Genomic DNA, 22108 nt, shown 5'->3' with positions numbered 1-22108 from the left:
TTTCCTTGATGAAAACCAGGGCCAGCGCTCTGAAGAGGCTGGAGTGAGCAGATTCGGCTGGGGGGAAGGGCATGGGGTTAACGCTGATTTGCTTGCAGTTGAGCTTGTTATTAGAGAGCTCTGAAAGATTCGTCAGCTTTAGGAACCAGAGTAGTGAGCACAGCTCAGACACCAGGCCTGGCCCAGGCCTGCCGCCCTCTGGCAGCGAAGCTCTGCCCACACAGTTTCCTTCAATCTGCTGGTACCTCATTTCTTTTTCTCCGGAATGGAGATCAGTTTAAACAGCCCATAGGTCAAGGAAAGTTATTCCTGGAGAGCCCAGCCAAGTCCCTACTTCCTGCCAGTCACTGCGTTGGCTCAGGTTTAAGTTTGCCTAACAGAGAATTTCAGGTCCTCATTCTACAACTTGATTTTATGGTTGAGAAAAAGGACTATCTTTTGCTCATTTGTTTATTCTTCTTTGAATCAGAACCCAACTTTTCTAGTATCCATGTTCCAATTTACTGAACCAGGGATACCTATTTACTAGAAAGGGTAATCAGATTACTCTTTATTTTTTTGGCCACCTGGCATGTTAGTTTCCTGAGCAGGGATCAAATCTGTGCCCCCTGCGGTGGAAGCTTGGAGTCTTAACCACTGGACCACCAGGAAAGTCCCAGATTACTCTTAACTAGCTGTAGAACATTGAACTGCTTAAGGGGCAATTCTCTGAAAGAAATGAATAAAAACAGGTCACATTCAGGATCATTAGTGCAGACACACGTATTCTGTTCAAGGTGGTTTACTAAAAGACTATACGGGATTATAAGAATGGGAACATTTTTTAGGAGGAAAGATGAGGAGAGAATTACCAGAAGGAAGAAGTGGAACCACACCAAAGTCAAAGAAGTGAGAGGAGAATCAGATGGGAGACTGGGTGTGTTGAAAATAAATGTTGAGTGGAAACTGCCCAAGTGCACAAGGACATATGCACACTTGGGGATTCTGATTTTCTGAGGATGCCACTATTCCCCACTCTTCTACCTTCTAGAATGGACAGAAGTCAGGACATGACCACAGGGTTGCCAATACTGAAAGCACACCCCGGCTCCTATACCACCTCCTCAGTGGGCATCCTAGGAGTGCAGTGAGGCCAGAGATAGAGGTCGTCTCAGCCCAGAGGCCTTGACAGGAAGAAGGGGCCCTGGGGCCTTTTTTTTTTTTTTTTTTTGCTTAAAATATGGATCTGTTGTCCCTCTATCTGGACGGAATCTGCTGTTCCAGAGTAATGGGTTTGTTTTCATTCATTATTCTTTCATTCACTCATTCATTTCATTCGAGCCTTAATAGTAGTCCAGGACTGCTGACCAACAGTAGTCCAGGACTCCCCAGAAACTGCCCTCCTGAACAGTCAAGTAAGATATTTGGTTCTTTCCCCGCTCCTTTCCAAGCTCCTGGGCGGTAGAAGGCTGTGCTCACAGTCTAGTCGTCTAGTCTGTGTGTGGCACTGAGTACATGTTTAGGAAAGGGAATCTAGAGGAATGAGGTCAGACTATTCGGCGGGTCTCCGCTGGTTACTAGCTGCTGTAGGCACGGGTGCGCTTGAATTTCTATTATTTCCGAAGAAAAAGTGTAAAGCATACACACACTGACGCAGAAAAGAAATTTAACCATAAGTACTGGGGCTGGAGCTACAACAGGAGGACGTGGGCACACAACACCGAACGAACATCATACACACACCCCACTCTCTCAGACATTCCTTCTTTCACCCTCCAGCTCGATCTTTTTTACTCCCACTTCCCTTTCCCTCCTCTCCCGGATCAAGCGTTAATCTGTGAATCTCTGACCGCAAAAAAAAAAAAAAAGAAAAAAAAAAGTGGGTGGGGGGATCCCGAAGTAGCAGAGTGAGGGAAGAGGAGGTGGAGAAAGGCGGGGAGGAGGAGGAGGAGCCCAGCGAACCAGAGTCAGAGAGACTGGTGGCTCCAGCGAGTGTGCAGCCCTGGGGGGAGTCGGCGCTCCAGGCTGGGAACCCGCCCGCTCGCCAGCCCAGGGGCCTGCTTCACCCGGAGCTGGGGCCGCTGCTCAGGGGCGCTCGGGTCAGGGTCGCCGTTCGGGGCGAGCCGGCCGCGCCGCCAGCCTGGTCCCCCGCGCCCACGCCCGGGATGCCGTTCTACAGGCGCACGGTGGTGCCCCAGCGCCTGTGCCCGCGAAACCCGCCGCAGCCGCTGACCGAGCTCCACGACGTGAGCCACCTGGCCGCGCTCAGCGTGCTCCGGCAGCTCGCCGACCTCTGCGGCCACTCGTTGGCTCTGCTCGAGGACCTCGAGGGGCACCTGCTGGCCCTGGGGCGCCGCACCGACAGTCTGTTCCGCCGCACCGTGCGCCTCCGCCGCCGCCTTCCCTACCGCCTGCTCGGCCGGGAGGACCACGAGGAAGAGTTAGGTAAGCCGCGCCAGGGCCGGCGGCCCCGCTAGCACCCCGCCTCTGGGGGCGCCAGCACGCGCCCGCTCTGCGTCCACCCCTCCCCCACCCTCCCCACCCCTCCTCGGCCCTTCCCTCCCTTCCCCTCCCGGAGCGAGGAGATCCCATTTCCCTGACTCCACGCTCGCCGCACTCTGGCTGGAACTTCCTGCCCCTGGATCCGGTCGTGCCGTCCCGAGTGGCCATGTGTCCTAGGGGTTCCCCACCTTGGGACTGGCGGCCACCTTCTGGGGATTTGGGGAAGGAAGGCGGGGGAACTGCGAGGGTCCCCGGGAGCCGCTGAGTCCCGACCGCTTCGGCGCCGCCCCCAGGCCCGAGGCGTACTCGTCTTCGCGGCGTCGGGAACTAAATGGCCGCGCCGCTGGCGTCTTTGCTCCAGTCTAGGAACTTGGCCACTCGGAAAGCGCGCCGGAGCCGCCCGCCACCTACGCGGCGGTAGGAGCCCCGCCAGCGGTGCCTACCGACTTTAAACCTGTACAACTTCGCGCTGGAGCGTGATCGCCGCTCTCGCTCCGAGAAAAGTCTGAGAGCCCGCCCGCTCCTCTCCGCGAAATAGGGCTGGTGCTCCAGGAGAGGCTGGAGAGGGTGGCGAGGAGGGGAGACTCCCCCTCGCAGCCGGCTTCTCTGACCCCTTACCCCTAGGGCCCGGTTGCACAGACTTGCTTGGGGGAACCGTTTAAAGCAACTGTCATCAGTTTTGTGATCCCTTTAGAAATCAGCCATGCCTGAGAAACTCGGTGGTGCTCTAACTGAGCACACAGGGCCCGTCAGAGGGCAGGAGGGCAACGCGAGCCCTTGTGCTTTACTATTTTGAACCCAAACAATTTAAATGGGGAATCCTCTGTCCATGGAAATGCCGTGATCCTTTAGAGTGTGGGACTTTTGGTGAAAGCAAGGGGATTGAATGTACTGGAAATGTTGACCTCAGCAGGGGCATGCCAGGTACCAGGGCCAATTGACAGCACCAGAAAGTTAGGAGAGAGAAGGAGCAGGGTGGAAAGAAGTTTCAGATGGGGGCAGAATGGCTACTGACTGACTTGTGATTGCAGCTGCTTTAGGAAAGAAGTGTCTGAGTCAGCCCCTTTCCATTTCAGACCTCACCTTGATCCCACCCCTTCCATAGAATAGGAGTCTCAGGCCCTGACACTCCTCTTCCAAAAACTCTCTGGCCTCTGAGGTAGATGGTGGAGGTCACTGGGTCCTGTGGGGAGAGGAAGGTGGACTGCCAGGTGGAATGTAGACAGGGGGCCAGAAACCTCTGCTGGGCAGGGGAGCAGGAAAGCTGGGGCCTTAGGTCTGGTTAATTTTCACTTAAGAGAGAGGGTAAGAAGGTCACTGTTGATTATTTTCTGGGATCCCAATGACTACCAAGATTAGCCTAGGAGAAATTTGAGAAGTCAGTTTGGGGAGTCATTTTCAAAATGCCCACCTGGCCTGCCGAGAGCCACCTCATGAGCGCATCAGGGTGAGTTAAGGACAGTGAGGAAGCTCTGTTTTTCCAACTTGCACCTTTCTGTCTGAGAGCCCTTTCCGTGTGAGGGAAGGAATGGCTTCACCAAGTTGCATTTGGGCCAGTGACCTGCTGGGTTAGAAAGAGATGGCTTTATGCAATGAAGATACTTTAAAGGAAGGGAGCAATTTCTTCAGAAAAATTGCATTGGGTTGGCTTCCTTGAAATTTTAAGAGCTGAGAGAGCAGCTATCTCTTATCTTTGGGGCAGCTGCTTGCCTTTGAGAGTGTACCTGTCTCCAAGCTCAGAGACATTGAGGGGGCCTGCTGTATAAATGGTGGAGAAGGAAATGGCAGCCCACTCCAGTATTCTCGCCTGGAGAATCCCAGGGACGGCGGATCCTGGTGGGCTGCCGTCTAAGGGGTCACACAGAGTTGGACATGACTGAAGCGACTTAGCAGCAGCAGCAGCAGCTGTATAAATGGAACACAGCTACCTTAATTTGGCAAGAAGGTCTGGTTTTCCATTTTTTGGTCTAATGCCCTACTCTAGACTCCCCTTGAGGTTCCCACTGCACACTTTTCAGGGGCTTTGATTGCACGGAACTTAAATTAGGCCTTCTCAGCAATGATCTGAGCACAAGTGCCAAATGCAGGGGGAGTTGGGGAGCATAATCAGTGCACCATCTGGCCACCCCCCATGTTGCTCGGACATAAGCTTCAATAAAGTGTTCAGCAGATGTATATTCTATATTTTGACCCCAACTAAAAATGCTTTTCCCCCCATTGTTGTCAGGACTTGCCCTTTTCTTCTTCCCTGTTTCTTTTCCTCCTAGCACTCCTACTCTGTTACTGACCATTTTGCTGGTGGTGGGCACTCCCAGTCAACATTTTACCCTATATGTCCTCCATCAGGCTGGATTTCCCCCAAATTCTTGCTCTAGCTATTTTTTTGGCCATGAGGTCAGGAAAGAATGGGGAAGGAAAGTTTGGAAGCAACGTGGCCAGAGCGAATGACACCTGACAGGCCAGCAGCTTGTAGCCTCCCTGCAGGGACAGTTTGGCTGCCACATCCAGACTGAGTAATGACAAGTCAGGCTGGCCCATAGCCTTCAGGCTTGTGGAGATCAGACCACAGGCTGAGCTGGGCAGGGAGGCCAGATAGGGGAGAACAGGGAGAGGGGAGGGAGAAAGATAAGAGGAGGAGAAAGTTGATGCTAAAGGAGTCCAAGGTGTTCCTCTCCACAATCAAGGGTCACGCCCCCACCATCTTCAAGGTTACAAGGGTGGGACTGGACTGGACTGGTTGCCTGGCAACACCCTCTCCTCCACTGAAGGCTTTTCTTTGGTAACTTGAACCCCTTTGGGACTGCCCCAGAAGCTCTTGTAACTGGGGGATGGGGTTTGGAAGGAGGAGAGGATGTGCTACAGGACTGCACCAGGTTCCTCTGGTTGTAGATCTGTCGCTGTTGCTGCACCTTTGGCATTACCCTGCCTATAACTTGTGTTTTTCCTCACATCTGGCTTTGAATGTGACCCTCTTTATTGCATTTGTGTCCTGGACTTTGTGCTCTTCATCTCAAGAATGGCATGGTCAAAGCCAGTGGGAAGCCACTGGGTCAGAGCCAGGCATATGGCTCCACGTCTTCTGCCTTGTGCTGAGTCAATTCGTGCTTTCCAGTTTCTCCCTCAGAGATCTGTTTAATGTATGTAGGTGCTTTGATGATAATTACAAAAGCAATCAGGCCATTGGCCTGGAGGTATAATATCTCTTGTGCAAGCAAGGAAGTCACTGAAGCACAGGACAACATTAGCTATGTTTAATAACACTGGGTAGGTATCTTGTTACACTAGCCCATGAACTTGTGGGAAAGATGCTCTGTTCCTTCTTGCAATGATTTTGGCTTGAATACAACCAGTTGGGTCAATGGTGGAAACTCTCTCTTCACCTTTATGTAAAATTCCTGCCTCATGATTTTCCAACTTTGTGGCAACTCTGGCTGCAAATCAGAAAGGACAGCTGGTTTATTTATGTTTAAACCATAATTCCAGCATGAGCAGAGACTGTTGTAAATCTACATGGAGATGAAAAATGAAAACTGAACCTCTAGACTGCAGTCAGTTTACCATTAGATGAGGTGTGTTAGACCCTGAATCTGACCATCATGGCTACTGAAGAGGGGATATGGCCTGCTTGAGTTGGATGTAGCAGAGAGAACTTGGGGGACTTGGAAAAGGCACTCTACCAGGGCTTACTTTTGTCTCTCTCCTATCTGTCAGCCCCAGAGACTGTTGGGACAGTTGGTTTGACAGGGTGGGGAGGGGGAGCAAGCCTATTTTCTTTTAAATAAATACCGTGAAATTCCTGCTTCATGGTATTTCCATGTGTTGAAAACATCTTCTCTGGAAATTTGGACACCAAAATGTCCACTAGAATTTCCTCCACTTTAGAAACAAGAAATTTAATCTTTTTCCTTTTTTTAGACACATGAACAGCTAAAGCGATAAAAGCATCAGAATGATGGAAGAGTAGAGTAATAGGAGAGAATTCAAGTTATGGCTCTTGGGCTCAATTTTTAAATTTATGGAGTTGATTAGGTGACAGGAGAAGGGTGGTGAAGTTGTATCATTTGTCCCTGTATTTCTCTGGCTTGGGTGGAGTGGAGTTTATACTATGTGGCACTAACAAATTGGTCATTAACCATTATGGGCACCATAATACTTCTGTATTTTTTTCTCAGGAAAGGGCAGGGACTTATCTAAAGGCACCCAGATGGATCAGGATCTTTTGTAGCTTTAAGTGCTGGAAAGATCATAGTGTCTCTTCATACCTAATTCCAAATGAAAACAGTACTAAACCTGCAAATAAAATCTTATTTTAAAGGAGTAGAGCTCCACTTGTATGTTGAAAATAAAATAGCTTCTTATTAGATTCTTTCATTCTCTCTCTCTTTTGTACTCCTGTTGTTGGTGCCCTAAGCATGGACATAATCTGCCTCTTGGGGAATGTGGCACTACTTAGGTCACAGTGCAGGTCAGTGGCAGGAGGCCTTGATCTAGAAGCCAGGGCTTCTGCCATCCAAACCAGTGCTCTGCCTTCTGCAAGGATGCTAAGTTCAAAATCAGCTGTTCATTGAGAGTCACTGCCGTGGCATTTTTTTCTAGCTGAAACTAGTTTAGGATGAGGAATAGCTCCTGCTACCTTTGGGAACTGAGGGATGATCTAGAGAACAGGCCTCCTGGGATTTCTACATTTGGGACTTGGGGGCTGAGATGGAGGCAGAGGGGAGAAAGGAAGATCAACCTTGCATCATGTAAAGAATAGATGTGAGGCAACAGGATCCCTTGCTAAAACAGTCTTCTTGAAGTGTTCAGTGGGAAATAGCCTTGGAAAAAGGATCTTTAGTTGGGAAGGGATGGCTGGGCCAGTGACCTGACACTGTCCTCTGAAGGTCACCTTTCCACTGAATCTTTCCTTCACAATCCTTCTGTCATCTCTATATCTTCTATTTTCCCCAATAGCTTTTGATCCAACTGTGGACACTCCTCATTGCACACCCACATCCTATTTTCTGTTATTACAACAGAGTCTAGTTGGCATTTCCAAAGGTGCTTTTATTAAAAGCCTAGGGGAATGAGAAAATAAGATTATTACCAAAAATATGTTTAACATACATGTTTCTAACGCATGAATTTATTCTTCTTCAAAGCTTGAGTAGCTTAACAGGTTTACTAGCTTTGCTGCTCTATATACTCTTTCTGAGGGACTCAAATCACTTTTTCCTCAGATCATTACTTTCTAGCTTTGCAGAAAGGGCACCACTTTGGGTACTGTTTCCTTCACCCACCACTCACCCTTGTGCTGGGCTTTAGAGACCCACAGATAAATGAGACTGAGTCTGTCCCTTCAGAGAGCTCTAAATTTCAGCGATAAATATCATCTTGTTTGCCAGCATATCAGCACAGGATGCCTGGGTACCTGGTGTTCTCCTTTAGGTCGAGGAGAGCTGATAACCAGAATCTGGACCCCAGTTAACACACCATAGGACTTTCCATTCAATCTGGTTTGGGATCCAAGGATGGAATTTGGGGTTTTAGAATTCCCTATGGTAAGGGCATGGCAACCCACTCCAGTATTCTTGCCTGGAGAATCCCCATGGACAGAGGAGCCTGGCTGGCTGCCATCCATGGGGTCGCAAAAGAGTTGGACACAACTGAGCGACTGAGCACATGGTTAAAAAAAAAAAAAAAACAACAATGATAGAGTGCTACTGTGAATTCAGCAATGCTTTTACATGAATTTGTAGATTTAAAATTGATGATCTTCTTTTCATACACAGGCAGAATAGTGCTTATTCAGTAGATGAATAATACTTGGTGGATCTGCAGACTCATAGACATCTTGTGATAACTCCTCTAGAGTTATCTGGATGGCCTCCTAGAGGCTTCTACCCTCCTTTGGGAAGCACTGACCTAACCTTCCTGGTTCAAGCTGTCAGCTCTTTCCTGCTCTGGAGAATTCCATGATTTCACTCAGATAAGCCCTCACTGAAGTTTTCAAGTTATAGATGGCTGGATGGCAGTATCTTTTCTTCCACTTTATTTATTTACTTTCCTTTCAGTTTTATTGGAATATAATTGACATACAGCACTGCATAAGTTTAGGTGGACAGGATAATTATTTGACTTACATACATCATATAATGAGTAGTATAATGTTTAGTGAACATTCATTGTATCATGTAGATACAAAATTAAAGAAAAAAGTATTTCTTCCTTGTGATGAGAACTCTTAGGATTTACTCTCTTAACTTTCAGATATAACACACAGCAGTGCTAGTTATATGTTTCAACTCTAGTACTTATAATTGGAAGTTGGTACCTATAGACCACCTTCATCCAGTTCTCCCTCCTCTCACCCCATCTCCTCTGGTAACCACAAATCTGATCTCTTTTTTTTTCTGTTTATTTGTATGTTTTTTGAAGTATAATTGACTATAGCACTGTATTATTTCCTGATGCACAATATAGTGATTCCATTTTTCTATACCTTACAAATTGATCCCTTGGTAAGTCTAGTTACTATCTGTCACACACAAAAAAAGATATTGCATTATTATTGACTCTATTTCCCACACTGTACATTTTATCCCTATGATTCCTTTATTTTGTAACTGGAAGTTGGTACCTCTTAATCTCCCTCATCTATTTCACTCATCCCCTTACCTGCTCCCTGCTGGCAACCACCCGTTTCTTCTCTGTATCTGACTCTGTTTCTGTTTCATTATGTTTGTTCATTTGTTTTGTTTTTTAGATTCCACATATAACTAAAATCGTCTGATATTTGTCTTCCTCTGTATGACTTATTTCATTAAGCATAATATTCTCTTTGGAGAAATACCCAGAAGTGGAATTGCTGGGTCATATGGTAGTTCTATTTTTAATGTTTTGAGGAACCTCCATTGGATGGCAGTATCTTAATAGACAAGACTATGTCAATAATGCCACAAACAGGAAATGTGCTGACTGTGTTTCCACAAGGAGGCTTGCAACAAGGTGCTTTGTATGTGAGGCACTGGGTCTGATTGTATATAAGACCACTAGGCTCAGTCCTTTAACTTGGGAGGTTTGAGCAACCTCTGTCTATCCCTCCTCCATTCCTGCTGTCCCTCCGTCTCTTTCTTTCTAAACTGTAAGCTCCTCAATAGAAAGTAAGCATCTTTAGGATGGAGATTTTGCTCTGTTTTTACTGCCCTATTTCCAGTCCCTAAAATAGTGCTTGGCACTTAATAAATAGCTATTAAGTTTAATTCCTTCCTTGTTTCTAACCATCACACATGTATTGAGCACCTGACTCTGGGTCTGGCCCTGTGCTGGTCTCTGAGGATATAGAGCCAAGTTATAGTGCAGCCCCATGGTCCAGCAAGGAAAGCCTGGAGTCATCATACTGCCCAATCATAGGCAAGCCCGGGGGTCGGGTCGTCGGAAGGTGAAGGAAGCTCACCTAATTCAGCTCAGAGGCTTGGGAAAGATTCGGGAAGGCTGTGTGAGTTCTGAAGGATGATCTGGAGCTGGCCAATTGAAGAAGGAGGGGGAGGGAATTCCTGGCTCAGGAGGTAGCCTGTGTGAGGCCCTGGATATGTGAGAGGGCTAGTGTGGGGGAGGAACTAAAGTGATTCCGGAGGAGCGGGTACAAGGCACCTCCTGACTCAGAGTGAGCCCTCAGGGTGGAGATGGGGTGGGGAGGCACTAACACCCTGTTTGCTGACCAAGAAGCTGGATACTGGAGCGTCCTTAGGAAGATTCAAACACAGTTGTAATAGGAACTGCAGATTTTCTTGATCTACGTTCGTTCAAGTTTTCATTATCCTTGGGCAGATGAGACCTGAGTGACCTTGGCCCTTCCCTGCTTTGCGGAGCCAAGTCCTGGTTCCCCCTAAGACATCCAAGCCAGGAGGCACCCCATGCCACAGTGAGATAGAAAGAGGGAGAGAAAGCAAGAATCTACCTGTTTGTTATGTCCCCAGCTGTGTGGATCCAGTTGCATTCCAGAGCAAAATATATTATTCATGCCCCTGCTTTTTTGTGAGTGGGGACATTTGAGGTTTCACTATATGTTTTATTTTTCTTTCTAAATTCTTTCTAGATTCTTAAGAATGGTCTGTAATTCATCTAGGGGAAAGTCAGAAAAATATTTTTTTCCTTTGGAAAATGGATTCAAAGAGGAGATGAGTTTTAAAAGTGATTCAGCTGTTTTTATTTTAAGTGGAATCATTTGCTTCTGAGAACAGTGTAATTAACTGTTTGGCAATTTATAGTCTGATTCCCTGTATCTGCGAAATAGTCAAACTCATGTTGTTTTCCCCAACCAGCAGGCCCTAAGGGGAGTGAGGTCTCCTCCACCAGCAGATCTTGGGCATTCTCTGCTCTCACAGGAGGCCGTGCATCACAGTTTTCAGCAATTCCTGTAGTGTCATTATATGTTCTTATCGCCCCAGATCCAGTAATTCCATTTCTAAGAACTTATGCTTAAAGAAATGATCAGATATTGTGGGGAAAATGTTTGTAGATCCTCACTGCATCTTTTGGTTATTTATATTAACCCCCAAATGAAAACAACTTAATGATATGGGTGTGGTTCTATAAATGTTGACAGGTCAATGTGGTAGAAAACTAGACAACTAAGAAAAATAGTGCTCAAAATAAACATATGAGGATATGTGGAAATGTGCAAAATAATGCTAAGTGAAAAACCAGGGTATTAAATTGCATGTAGGATATTATCCCTTCTCCAAGGATAATAATATCCAAAATAAAGCACACATACAAAAAAGAAACTGGAGGGGTATTGCCAAAATGTTAACAGTGGTTGTTATCTCAGGATGATAACAACGATAGTAAATGATAGCAAAGATAGCAATGGTTGAGATTATGGGAGTGGGTGGATTTTTTTTCTCGTACCTTTCTGTATATTTTGAAATTTCCTAAGTGAACATGGATTACTTTTAATGACAATGAATGACATGTTAAGGAAAAGGATCTTGGGATTTGAAAGTAGCACCTGTAAATTTAAGACTGACTTGCCCAGCACTTACATTATTAAGCTGATTTGAGTGTCTCAGAACCACAGTCCCTCATCTGTAAAAGGAGGTCAATGCTCCCCAGTTTAGAAGGCTGTAGTGAAGATCCAGAATAATATGTGGAAAATGCTGGGCCCATATGCCACAATCCCGCACACAATCACTAAATACTAAGAAGATGAAATTTCGCAAAACCTTTTGAAATCCCTGGATAAGGATACTGTTAAGATGAAGTTATAATAAGAATGTTTCCTAGACAGCTCCAATTTGCAGCCGTTCCTCCCTTTTGCAGAATATGTAAAGAATGCCTGCCTGTGTGCTCATGGAGGAGCAGCATCTAGCTTTTGAAGCTGTCAGCTCATCTCTCCCAACCCAAGGATTTTCCTTTCCTTTGACTTCTCCCTTCATTCTCCCCCACTGACATCTGTTCACTGCATCGCCAACCAAGGGGGAAAACAGTCTTTGGAACTGAAGCCGAGGCACCACTGAGAGTCTTGGCAGATCTGAGATGTTTATTATCATGGATATGTGGTGCTGGCTGACCACAAGGACCTGCCAGGCTGGGATGCCAAGAAGAAGCTTTAATGAAGCAGCAGAGGACAGACGCAGGTCACACAACTAGACAGCATCCCCTTCCTTGGGGCAGAGCCCTTGTCTAAATGTCCAGCTTGCTCCCTGGTCACCTCTTCCCTCAGGACGGCTTCGTGGCTTCTGGCTTGGCTCACCAGTTTTACAGAACCAGCTTGATTTATGGGTGAAGAGCCACCTTCTTCTCACAAAAACTTCTGGGGCCTCAGGATGTTTCAGTGACGTATTTGGCAACTTGCCTGAGGATGTATTTCTCACCAGCATGGAATTAGAGCCAGTAAGCCCTGATCTTGAAGCCATACATCCTCAAGGTCATGGGCATACCTTGGGACTGTCTACAGGATGCCCAGACCACCAGGCAATTCAGTCATCTCCCTGAGTAGAATCCTTCACACTACTTGTCTGGTTGCATTTTTCACTTTTAAAACTACAGCCAAAAACATAGACCCTCGCCTGAATTACTTGGAGAGTTTTAAAAAGTTACTAATACCATGCATGGCCATACCTCATACCAATAAAACCAGAATTTCTGGGAGATGAGGCCCAGGAACCAGGATTTTTAAAAGATCCCCAGGTGATTCTAATGTGCAGACATGGTGAGAACCACTGTTGTGGTAAAGATGGTTAAGACTGGAAGGGACCGTCCAGAGTTTGAAAAATTACAACGTACTGGTGGATAATGAGCATGAACTATAATACAGGCTTATATTAAAGTAAGTGACAAAAATGACCTCATGGATGAACTCATTATAAGCAGTAATAATACCAAGTTAGATAATACACTTCAAAAAATTTTTAATAATGCATTTTATTTAACCCAGTGTATCCAAAATAGTATCATTTTGCCATGCAATCATTATTAAAATGATTAATGAGGTATCTTACATTATTCTTTTGTACTAGGTCTTCAAAACTTATGTGAATTTTGCACTTACAGAACATCTCAGTTCAGTCTAGCTACCTTTCAAATGCTCCATAGTGCTATGTGGAGCATGGCTTCCATATTGGGCAGCACCACTCTAGGGCATGGACTTGTAGACCAACTGGTCTTCTCTATGAATAAAGTATTTAACTCCTAAAAATCGGATAATACACTTTTTAACTTTATAAGACAACAGAGGAAATTAGAAAAATGAAGCCAGTTAGTTTTATTAATAAAAAGAGTAAGTATATGTTAAGGCAAAGTTAAGCATCTTTAATTTTACATTTTTTGATTATAATATGTCATTAACAACTATTGACCTTCTAGATGAGAACAGGATATTTTAAAGATTTGTTTTATTTATTTAATTAATTTATGGCAGCACTGGGTCTTTGTTGCTGGGTGAGGGCCTTCTCCAGTTGTGGCAAGCAAAGGCTACTCTTTCATTGTGGTGTGCAGGCTTCTCATTGCAGTGGTTTCTCTTATGGAGCATGGGCTCTAGGAGCCAGGGCTTCAGTAGTTGCAGAGCATGGGCTCAGTAATTGTGGTTCATGGGCTTAGTTATCCGAGGCATGTGGAATCTTCCAGGACCAGGGATTGAACTTGTGTCCCCTGCATTGGCAGGCAGACTCTCAAGCACTGGACTACCAGGGAAGCCCAAGAATAGTATTTTTGTTTTCTTACATCATAGCTATTTAGTGTCACTCTTGATGTTACTGGGTTGGATCCCTACATCAAGTCAACCTCAACTTGCCTGTCTTTGCAAAAGAATATTAAAATTCCACTATTCAGAGGGTTGTTGGAGTACAGGGAAAAGGAAGGAAACTTCTACTTTGTAATATTTAGTGTTCCAAATTAGGCTATGCCAGAAATCATAAATAGAAATTGATATGGTTACCTCTGAATCAATGTCTAGATTGGACTTCATGCTTTCTAGAAGTCTCTTATATGATGCACCATTTCATGCAGGTAGATTATTAGAGCATAGTAGTGAAAACAACTGTATAAATTGTTGTGTTTAGCATTTTTAATTTTTTTTCATTTCACCTCACTGCAGGGCATGTGGGATCTTAGTTCCCTGACCTAGGATTGAACTTGGGTCCCCTGAACTGGCAGCACAGAATCTTAACCACTGTACCGCCAGGAAAGTCCCATGTGTTTAGTATTTTTAAACCTATGTCTACTCCAACAAATGCAATTTAGAAGAAAAAGTATTTCTCTTTTTATCCCTTCCACGATCCCAATAGAATAGTTTTAGAATGTGGATCTAGGCCAGCAGTTGCCCAGAGAAAGGAAGTGGACTGGTCCAAAGAGGTCTTCAGGGTCAGTGGTTGCACTGGCTTCAAGTAGAGAACTTCTCCCGTGGCTTGAAGAAGAGAACTTCTCCTGTGTTCTAAGATCCTGAGACATCCATTTAGGTGACCCTATCATCAGCCCCTGAGAGATGCTGGGACAAGGGTGACAAGTGAGAGGAGAAAACTATGGGGGGGGCAATTTTAGTGTCCCCTCTCTCTGCTGTGATCAGAGGGGAGAGATACTAAAGGCATCCCCTCTAATTTGTGTCCCCAGCAATAGCTGATGCTGATTATGACAAACAAGGCATTGAGAAGAGGGCGCAGCATCTTCAGAGGAATCTGTTTAAGAAGACTGAGGAAAAGTTTTCAGGAAAAGTTCCACTTAAAATGATGCAAATTAAAGGAATGATTCAGTATGAAAAAGTGGGGGGGGGGGGTGGAAGAGTAAAACTCCCGGGAAACTTTGCTCTTGAGAGAGACTTGGGGCTTCTGGATAGCAAAGTTTCACTGTATTCCAATTTATAACCTGTTTCACTTTTTGAAATAATGAGTTACATAAGTTTATTCCCCATTGTGAAGCAGCATGACGAAATCTTTTCCCCCATAATTCCAAATTACGGCAAGTGGTAGATTTAGGAAACAAATGTTATTGACTCACACAGAGGCTTTACACTTTGTGCCTGTAGTTTCAAAACTATCTGTTGCACATGAGGAGGAGGTGGTGGGTGGAAGAGCCAGTGAAGATGAGGAGTCTTTCCATTCCAGTTAGCATGTATTGAACTGCTGTTAGATGCCAGTGGGAGCTGGTAGCATATATATATATATGGCACATAGGTGTCCCCTCCAGGTAGAGGGGTGACAAAAAGGGTGCCACCTCTGGATGGATCAATGAGGAAAACCCACCCTTTTTGGTGGAACCTTTAGACAAAAGCACATTTTTTGAGAATAGCAATTAGAAAAGATCACTTGATCTGGTCATAGCTATTTAAAAATAGAGCATCCTCTGGGTGGACCAATTTTGAAATTAATAATTAAAATACATGTGCAGTCTGACAGGGCATTGGGTTTGACTTGAATTTTGTCCCCAACTTGAGATCCCTTGGCAGGGTGCCCTTGTAGGAATACAACTTGCACAAGAGCACAGGTGGTTCTGTGGTTCCTGGGACCAGGCCAGGCACCAGGCATACAGATACATGTGAGAGCTAAATCCTGTTCTTGAGAAATTTATAGAACTCCCCCTCCTAACCCCCATCCTCTTTAACTCACTCCATCTGCTGCCAGCTCCACCCATGCTGCATCCTGCTTGGCAGAGCTTCTCTTTATGGTGACAAAACGTCTCCCCTCCAGATGCACGGGCTGCTGTCTGCTGTTAGTGGGGGCTGTGCTGCTCCTGCCTGAGGCTCCAGACTAAATGTCTACTTTCTATGATGAACAACTCAGGGTAATTGTTCGTTGTGAGGGCTTGTTGCTTCTGGGTTCTAGATGGGAAAATATAGACGGCATTTCTTCAATATCTGTTTTAAAACTTGGCTGTGTTTGGTTTAAATGTGTTTTGAAATGGTGAGTTTGGGTAGAGCTGAGCTATTTTTCACCTTTAATTTTCATATTCTTTAACAAAAAAAAGCAATTTATCACCAATAGGTTGATTTAGAGCTGGCTTCAAGGGCTAATTCCTACCTAGCTCATTGTACTAAGATTGTGCCAGGCCCTCTGCCAAGTACTGGTGACAGTGAATTGATAAGACTTACCTTTTGCCATTGAGTCTTGATATTTAGTTGGGAGGACAGTGGGGAGGGAGATAACCTCACTGCAGGCTACTGGGTATTAGGTGAAAAGCATAGAGCAGAGGCAAGGAAACCTTCCATAGCCTTTTTCTCTCTTATCTTCCTGAAAACTTCTATTCATACATCCAGAAGTCCCTCCTTGTTGCAACCTTCTCTGATTCTGCTATATTTCTGCTGTGCTTTGTTTACTTTTGCAACCTTGGTTCCTCCATGTGGCCCAGGATGGAAGAAGATGGTTGAGGCAGAGACTGCCTACTATGTACTGAAACCTCTTGAATTCATTTTTATTTCCTTTCCTTTACCACCTTTTGAAAGTAACATAACCCTCTTCTTTGAAACTTGGAAGAACAGCCTGGCCATTCCTGGCCTCAAGATGAACGGGAAGCCAGAAGTTAGCATCCTCTCCTGGGAAGAGTAAAAGCCTGTTTTAAAGGTTGTGGGGCTTTGGAAATAAGATAAAACTACTGAGGCCTTCAAATCCTAATAAGTTCAGATGAGTTTGAAGGGTTTCCTCCACCCTAAGGGAAATCAGAGTTATATTATATGGTTGTGGGCTAGTGACATGCCTTTAGAGGTAGAAGGAGGCCCTGGTTATGAACTTGGCTAATTTTGCTCATTTTGCCAAGGGATAATGCCCAATTTCAGTATTTTCTAATGCAAGTAATTTCAGTGTCGAGCCTGTTTACTTTTTTTCAGGAGGATCAAATAAAATCCTATTTGGAAAAGGCTTCACAAGCAAAAAAATCACCCCAAAATATTATGTATTGTCATCCTTGAGAACAAAGACACTGGCCGACTCATCCCTCTTTCCCCAGCATCTAGTCTGGAAGCAGGCACACTGCAAATGTTTACTGAATGACTAAGTGGTGTAGTAGGAGATAGGTGTTTGTATTTCTCTCTTTTTTTTCTAGGACTCTACTTTTAATACCAGAAATAACTTTAATGATAATTTCCCTAATTATAAAAATATACTTATTTGATGCAGAAAAGATGGAAGTATAGAAAGCACAAAGAAAAAAATATAAAACAAAAATCATTCTTGGTATCAACCAGATACAATAATTGACTACATTCTGATGTATATTCTTCTAATATTTTTCCTTAATGAATGTTTCATTTTTGCTTTGTAAGAAAAAGTTATGGTAATACATCCACCCTTTTATAGCCCCTTTCAAATTAATGTATCATTTAAGAATGTTTATATAATCTAAATAATATATCTGCTAAGGAGTTATTCAGACTACATAAAGAACTCCCCATAACTCATCAAGGAGACTAAAACCTGTTTCCTTTTCTTTAAACATTTCTAGATTATATAATAAATCTGCTATATTAATGCTTAGCTTTAGCTGTTTTGTAATTTCTGCCATTACCAGTACTCTGAAGCTGCAATCAGGATGTACCGCTGCCAGATCGGCAAGTGGTACCTGCGATGTGACCTTTTCCTTACGGGCTTAGTTCTCCCACTAGACCACTCAAGAGTTGTGTTCCCCCAGTGCCTTGGTATCCAGTAAGTGCTGTATACATCTTTGCTGACTGCCAAACAGGGAGAGCTAGTAGAATGTTTTTTGCACTTCTATTTGGCCAATCAAATTAGCTCTTGATACCAGAAAGTGACAGATATCGCAGCTAGATTACCCCACTTTACTTTTACACTGAGGTGACCCCCTGTTTTTTTTTTTTAAATTGAAGAACTTTTGGACAAAAAAAAAAAAAACAAAACCCATGGATTTTATTGTTATTGTTAAGGGCTTACTATGTGCCTGGCAATATGTGAATCATCAACTCATTTATCCTCATAGTGAGTTCATAATATAGTTGCCACTATTATCCCCATTTTCTGGTCAAATGGACAGGCTCAGAGAAGAAGATAATTTAAGAGTTGTAGAGCCCAAGTCAGGGTAGGATCAAATGGGGGGCTTTCTAGGGGAACTCAGGAGATTCAGCAGGACTGTATTTGGTGGGACTAAAAGGAGAATTAAACTTTGAGGAGTGAGACAGGAAGAGAAAACAGGAAATTGATTTTTCTTTTCTGTGTAATTAACTAGCATTTTTGGATTTCTTCCTAATTTATGAAGCACTTTTACATATGTTGTCTCATACAGTCCTCATGACAGCCTTGTGAGTTATTACTTTTATTTAAGAAATGAAAGGGGCTTCCCAGGTGGCTCAGTGGTAAAAAAAAATCTGCCTGCCAATGCAGGAAACACAAGAGACACAGGTTCGATCTCTGGGTTGGGAAGATCCCCTGGAGTAGGAAATGGCAACCTACTCCAGTGTTCTTGCCTGGAAAAATCCCATCAACAGAGGAGCCTGGTGGGTTACAGTCCATGGGATCACAAAAAGTCAAACATGACTGAGCACACACGCAAAGATATGAGAATAGATCCAGAAACATTACCATTGATTTTCCCATGAAAACCAATAAACCATTCATTAATTCAATAAAAAACATTAATTGAGCATCTGTTGTCTACCAGGCACTGTTTTTGTGCTAGAGATACAGCAGTGAACAGACAGACAAAATTCTTTTGTCCTCATGGAGCTTTCAAGGTAGATAAACTATGATTTATCTCTTTTCAGTTATCTTCTGTCAAGTAATGGATATTGGTTTGGGGTTTCAACCTTGGCTGTGCTTTAGAATCATCTAGCACATTTTGAAAAAAACATTGATGCCTGAGCCCCACTCCAGACCAATTAAATCAGAATCTCTGGGAGTGAAGCCTAGGCATTGGATGTGTGTGTGTGTTTTAATTTATTTTTCAATTGAAGGATAATTGCTTTACAAAATTTTGTTGTTTTCTGTCAAACCTGAACATGAATCAGCCACAGGTATACTTATATCCCCTCCCTTTTGAACCTCCCTCCCATCTCCCTCCCCATCCCACTCCTCTAGGTTGATGCAGAGCCCCTGTTTGGGTTTCCTGAGCCATACAGCAAATTCCCATTGGCTATCTATTTTATATATGGTAATGTAAGTTTACATGTTACTCTCTCCATACATCTCACCCTCTCCTCCCCTCTCCCTATGTCAATAAGTCTATTCTCTGTCTGTTTCTCCACTGCTGCCCTGCAAATAAATTCTTCAGTACCATTTTTCTAGATACCGTATTTATGTGTTAGTATACAATATTTATCTTTCTCTTTCTGACTTACTTCACTCTGTATAATAGGCTCTGTATAATTTCATCCACCTCATTAGAACTGACTCAAATGTGTTCCTTTTTATGACTGAGTAATATTCCATTGTGTATATGTACCACAACTTCTTTATCCATTCATCTGTTGATGGACATCTAGGTTGCTTCCATGTTCTGTGTGTGTGTGTTTTAAACCTGCTCCAGAGGGGTTTTGTGTTAAGTCAAGCATGAGAAGCACTGGTTTAGACCAGTCTCAACCTTGCCTTCTTATTAGAATCACCTTGAAAACTTAAAAATATATAAACCAATGTCTGGACCTCACCTGTGTGTGTGTGTGTGTGTGTGTGTGTGTGTGCTCAGTCGTGTCCAACTCTATGTGACCCCATGGACTTTAGCCCGCCAGGTTCCTTTGTCCATGGAATTTTCCAGGCAAGCATACTGGAGTGGGTTGCCATTTTCTACTCCAAGGGATCTTCCCGACCCAGGGATTAAACTCACATCTCTTGCGTTGACAGGCAGATTCTTTACCACTGTGCCACCTGGGAAGCCCACTTCACCTCTGGGGTGAATTAAATTAGAATCTCAGTGGTTGTATCAAGAAATTTTTATTTTATTTTGTTATTGAAGTATAGTTGATTTACAATAGCATGTTAGTTTCAGGTGTACAGCAAAGTTATTAAGATATATGTATATATAAAACTGGGCAACACAGATGGGCATAAAAGACATAAAAGGGCAGGATCAGAGGGGAGGATTCAATGGGTTCAGACTGTGAAATTCAACCAGAAGGAAGAAGAAACAAAAATGTCTGCCTTGAGGGTCAAAAGCACCCAGGAGCAGCAGAAAGCATGCTAGAGGAAGGCAGGCTACCACTTGGCCTAATCTCTTTGCACCTATAATCTGTCTGCACTGGCAGAAGAAAGATAATAATGCTAGCATAGGCTAGCATAGTGGTTAAGTTCAGGGGCCCTGAGACCACCCTCCCTGGGTTTGAGCCCTGACTCTGCCATTTGCCTTCTTTATGATCCTAGGTAACTAGTCTGACATCTCTTTGCATGTTTCCCAAGCTATAAATTGGGAATCATTTTTATAATACCTACTTCATAGGCATACCATGAAGATTATAAGCTTGGCACATAGGGAATTGTTTACACAAACATTATAAAGAATCATTTTGATAAGTGTCCAACACTCTGCTTGTATTTGTTCCTTAATCTTTACATGAAGTAGTCACTTGGTACATCATGCCTGGTGCCCAGGAACTTCAGAGAGTAGTAAGTGACAGCTTTGTCATGAAACCTGGCTTTGGATTCCATCCTTGACAGGCACAAGGAAGGACAGAGGGAGCTGTGTGACCAAAGGCAAGGAGGTAAGGCTGTGATGTCATTTGGGGGGTTGGGGAAAGCACCTTTTCTCCTGTACTACATTGTAGGGAATCCTTGGGAAGCCCCTCAAACTTAGTGCCAAGGTCAGAGGGCACTTAATGCTAATGAGCTTCTTTCTGGAAATGTCATGGAAGCAGACAGTGCAGAAACATGTAAACTCAGGCTGTCATAGCTGGACAGGCCATAAGAAGACTATCCAGTCCAAACTTTCATAGCCAGATGGGGAAACTGAGGCTCAGAAAGGTGAAAGGATCAGCCGCAGCAAGCTAGGAGCAAAGTGCTTGGCTTTGTCAGGCTATTTCTGCCATGTGATGATGCATGACAGTGCCTGGGCTGTTTACTGGAGACATCACTCGGTAGTATCCAAGTCTACTCCCCTAGTACCCAGAAGTCATCTTCAGAACTTGCTTCCACTGGGAATTTGGGTTTAACAGATACACACTACTGTATATAAAATAGATAAACAACAAGGACCTATTGTATAGCACAGGGAACTATATTCTATATCTTGTAATAACCTATAATGGAAAAGAATCTGAAAATCATATATATATATGAATATGAAAATTATATATCTATATATAAATAAATGAATCACTTTGTTGTACATCAGAAGCATTGTAAATCAACTATACTTCAATAAAAATTTTCAAAAAAGAAATCCATGTTATTACTGAAAAAAAGAACTTGCTTTCAAGTTTTCTGCCTCATTTCATTTCCTTTAGTGTTATAGATTAAGACTTGAACATGAACCTTGGCAGACCTACCAAGGAGGCAACACAGGGTAAGTTGAGAGGAAGACAGGGTAGGGAAAAGGAGAGTCACCCTCTACGACCCATTGGACTTCCTAATCTTTTTCAGAATATTATTTTTAAATGCATTAGATAAAAATAGACAGACTTACCAAGGAAAACAATTATACTGAAATACAGTTATCAAAATATTTTAAAAATTGTGATATGGTAATATACATGCTTCTTTGCTAACACATTTTAAATGACAAGATCTAACAGCAGGTTTAATAATTACTGTAATTTTGTAAGTGAAATTTTGAGATTCCTTCAACAACTGTAGGTTGATATACAAATCTCTGTGATTTCTATCACAGATATAGTCACAGACACTGCTCATACTTCTGTGATATGTTGCCTATAGTCATCATTTCGACAAGAGGGTATTGGAAATAAAGTGGTAATTTTTTCACAGACCTCCTAAACTCTCTTCATGTAACTCTTGGGGATCTGTGGACCCCAGGGTAAGAATCCATGCCCTAAGACAAAGCAAATGCTGGAGAACCAACCCAATGTGGGGTCTTTATCCTGCTCTAAGAATTGACTTGGAGAAGAGACTTGACCACCTGGAAACTACATTCAAGATTGTATGTGTTTTCCCCAAATTAAAAATACATTTAAAAAAGAATGATATAAAAAAATTGTATGTGTATGTGAACACATAAGTGGGTGGTTGTCATCAGTGCTACTCTCCAGATAGCTCTGGCTCTC

At 43.7% G+C, this 22108-nt stretch overlaps 1 protein-coding gene across 7 annotated transcripts in view; it reads left to right on the top strand.

Annotated features, from left to right (window-relative positions):
* Window positions 1-1941: 1941 nt before the first annotated feature.
* Window positions 1942-22108, top strand: part of NHSL2 (NHS like 2) — a 302146-nt gene continuing 281979 nt past the window's right edge. For 3 of the 7 annotated variants that reach the window (XM_043459320.1, XM_043459328.1, XM_043459326.1), the window contains exon 1: window positions 1943-2424. In XM_043459320.1, coding sequence (XP_043315255.1) covers window positions 2145-2424 — 280 coding nt within the window. In that variant the 5' untranslated portion in view covers window positions 1943-2144. Of the gene's footprint in view, window positions 2425-22108 lie in introns of all 7 variants that reach the window. The other 4 variants (XM_043459330.1, XM_043459329.1, XM_043459319.1 and 1 more) reach the window with 3 other exon arrangements.

Source organism: Cervus canadensis, chromosome X (genome assembly GCF_019320065.1).
Source record: "Cervus canadensis isolate Bull #8, Minnesota chromosome X, ASM1932006v1, whole genome shotgun sequence".
NCBI lineage: Eukaryota > Metazoa > Chordata > Mammalia > Artiodactyla > Cervidae > Cervus > Cervus canadensis.
The sequence above is the reverse complement of the archived record's forward strand: the minus strand, read 5'-3'. Positions and strand labels throughout refer to the sequence as shown.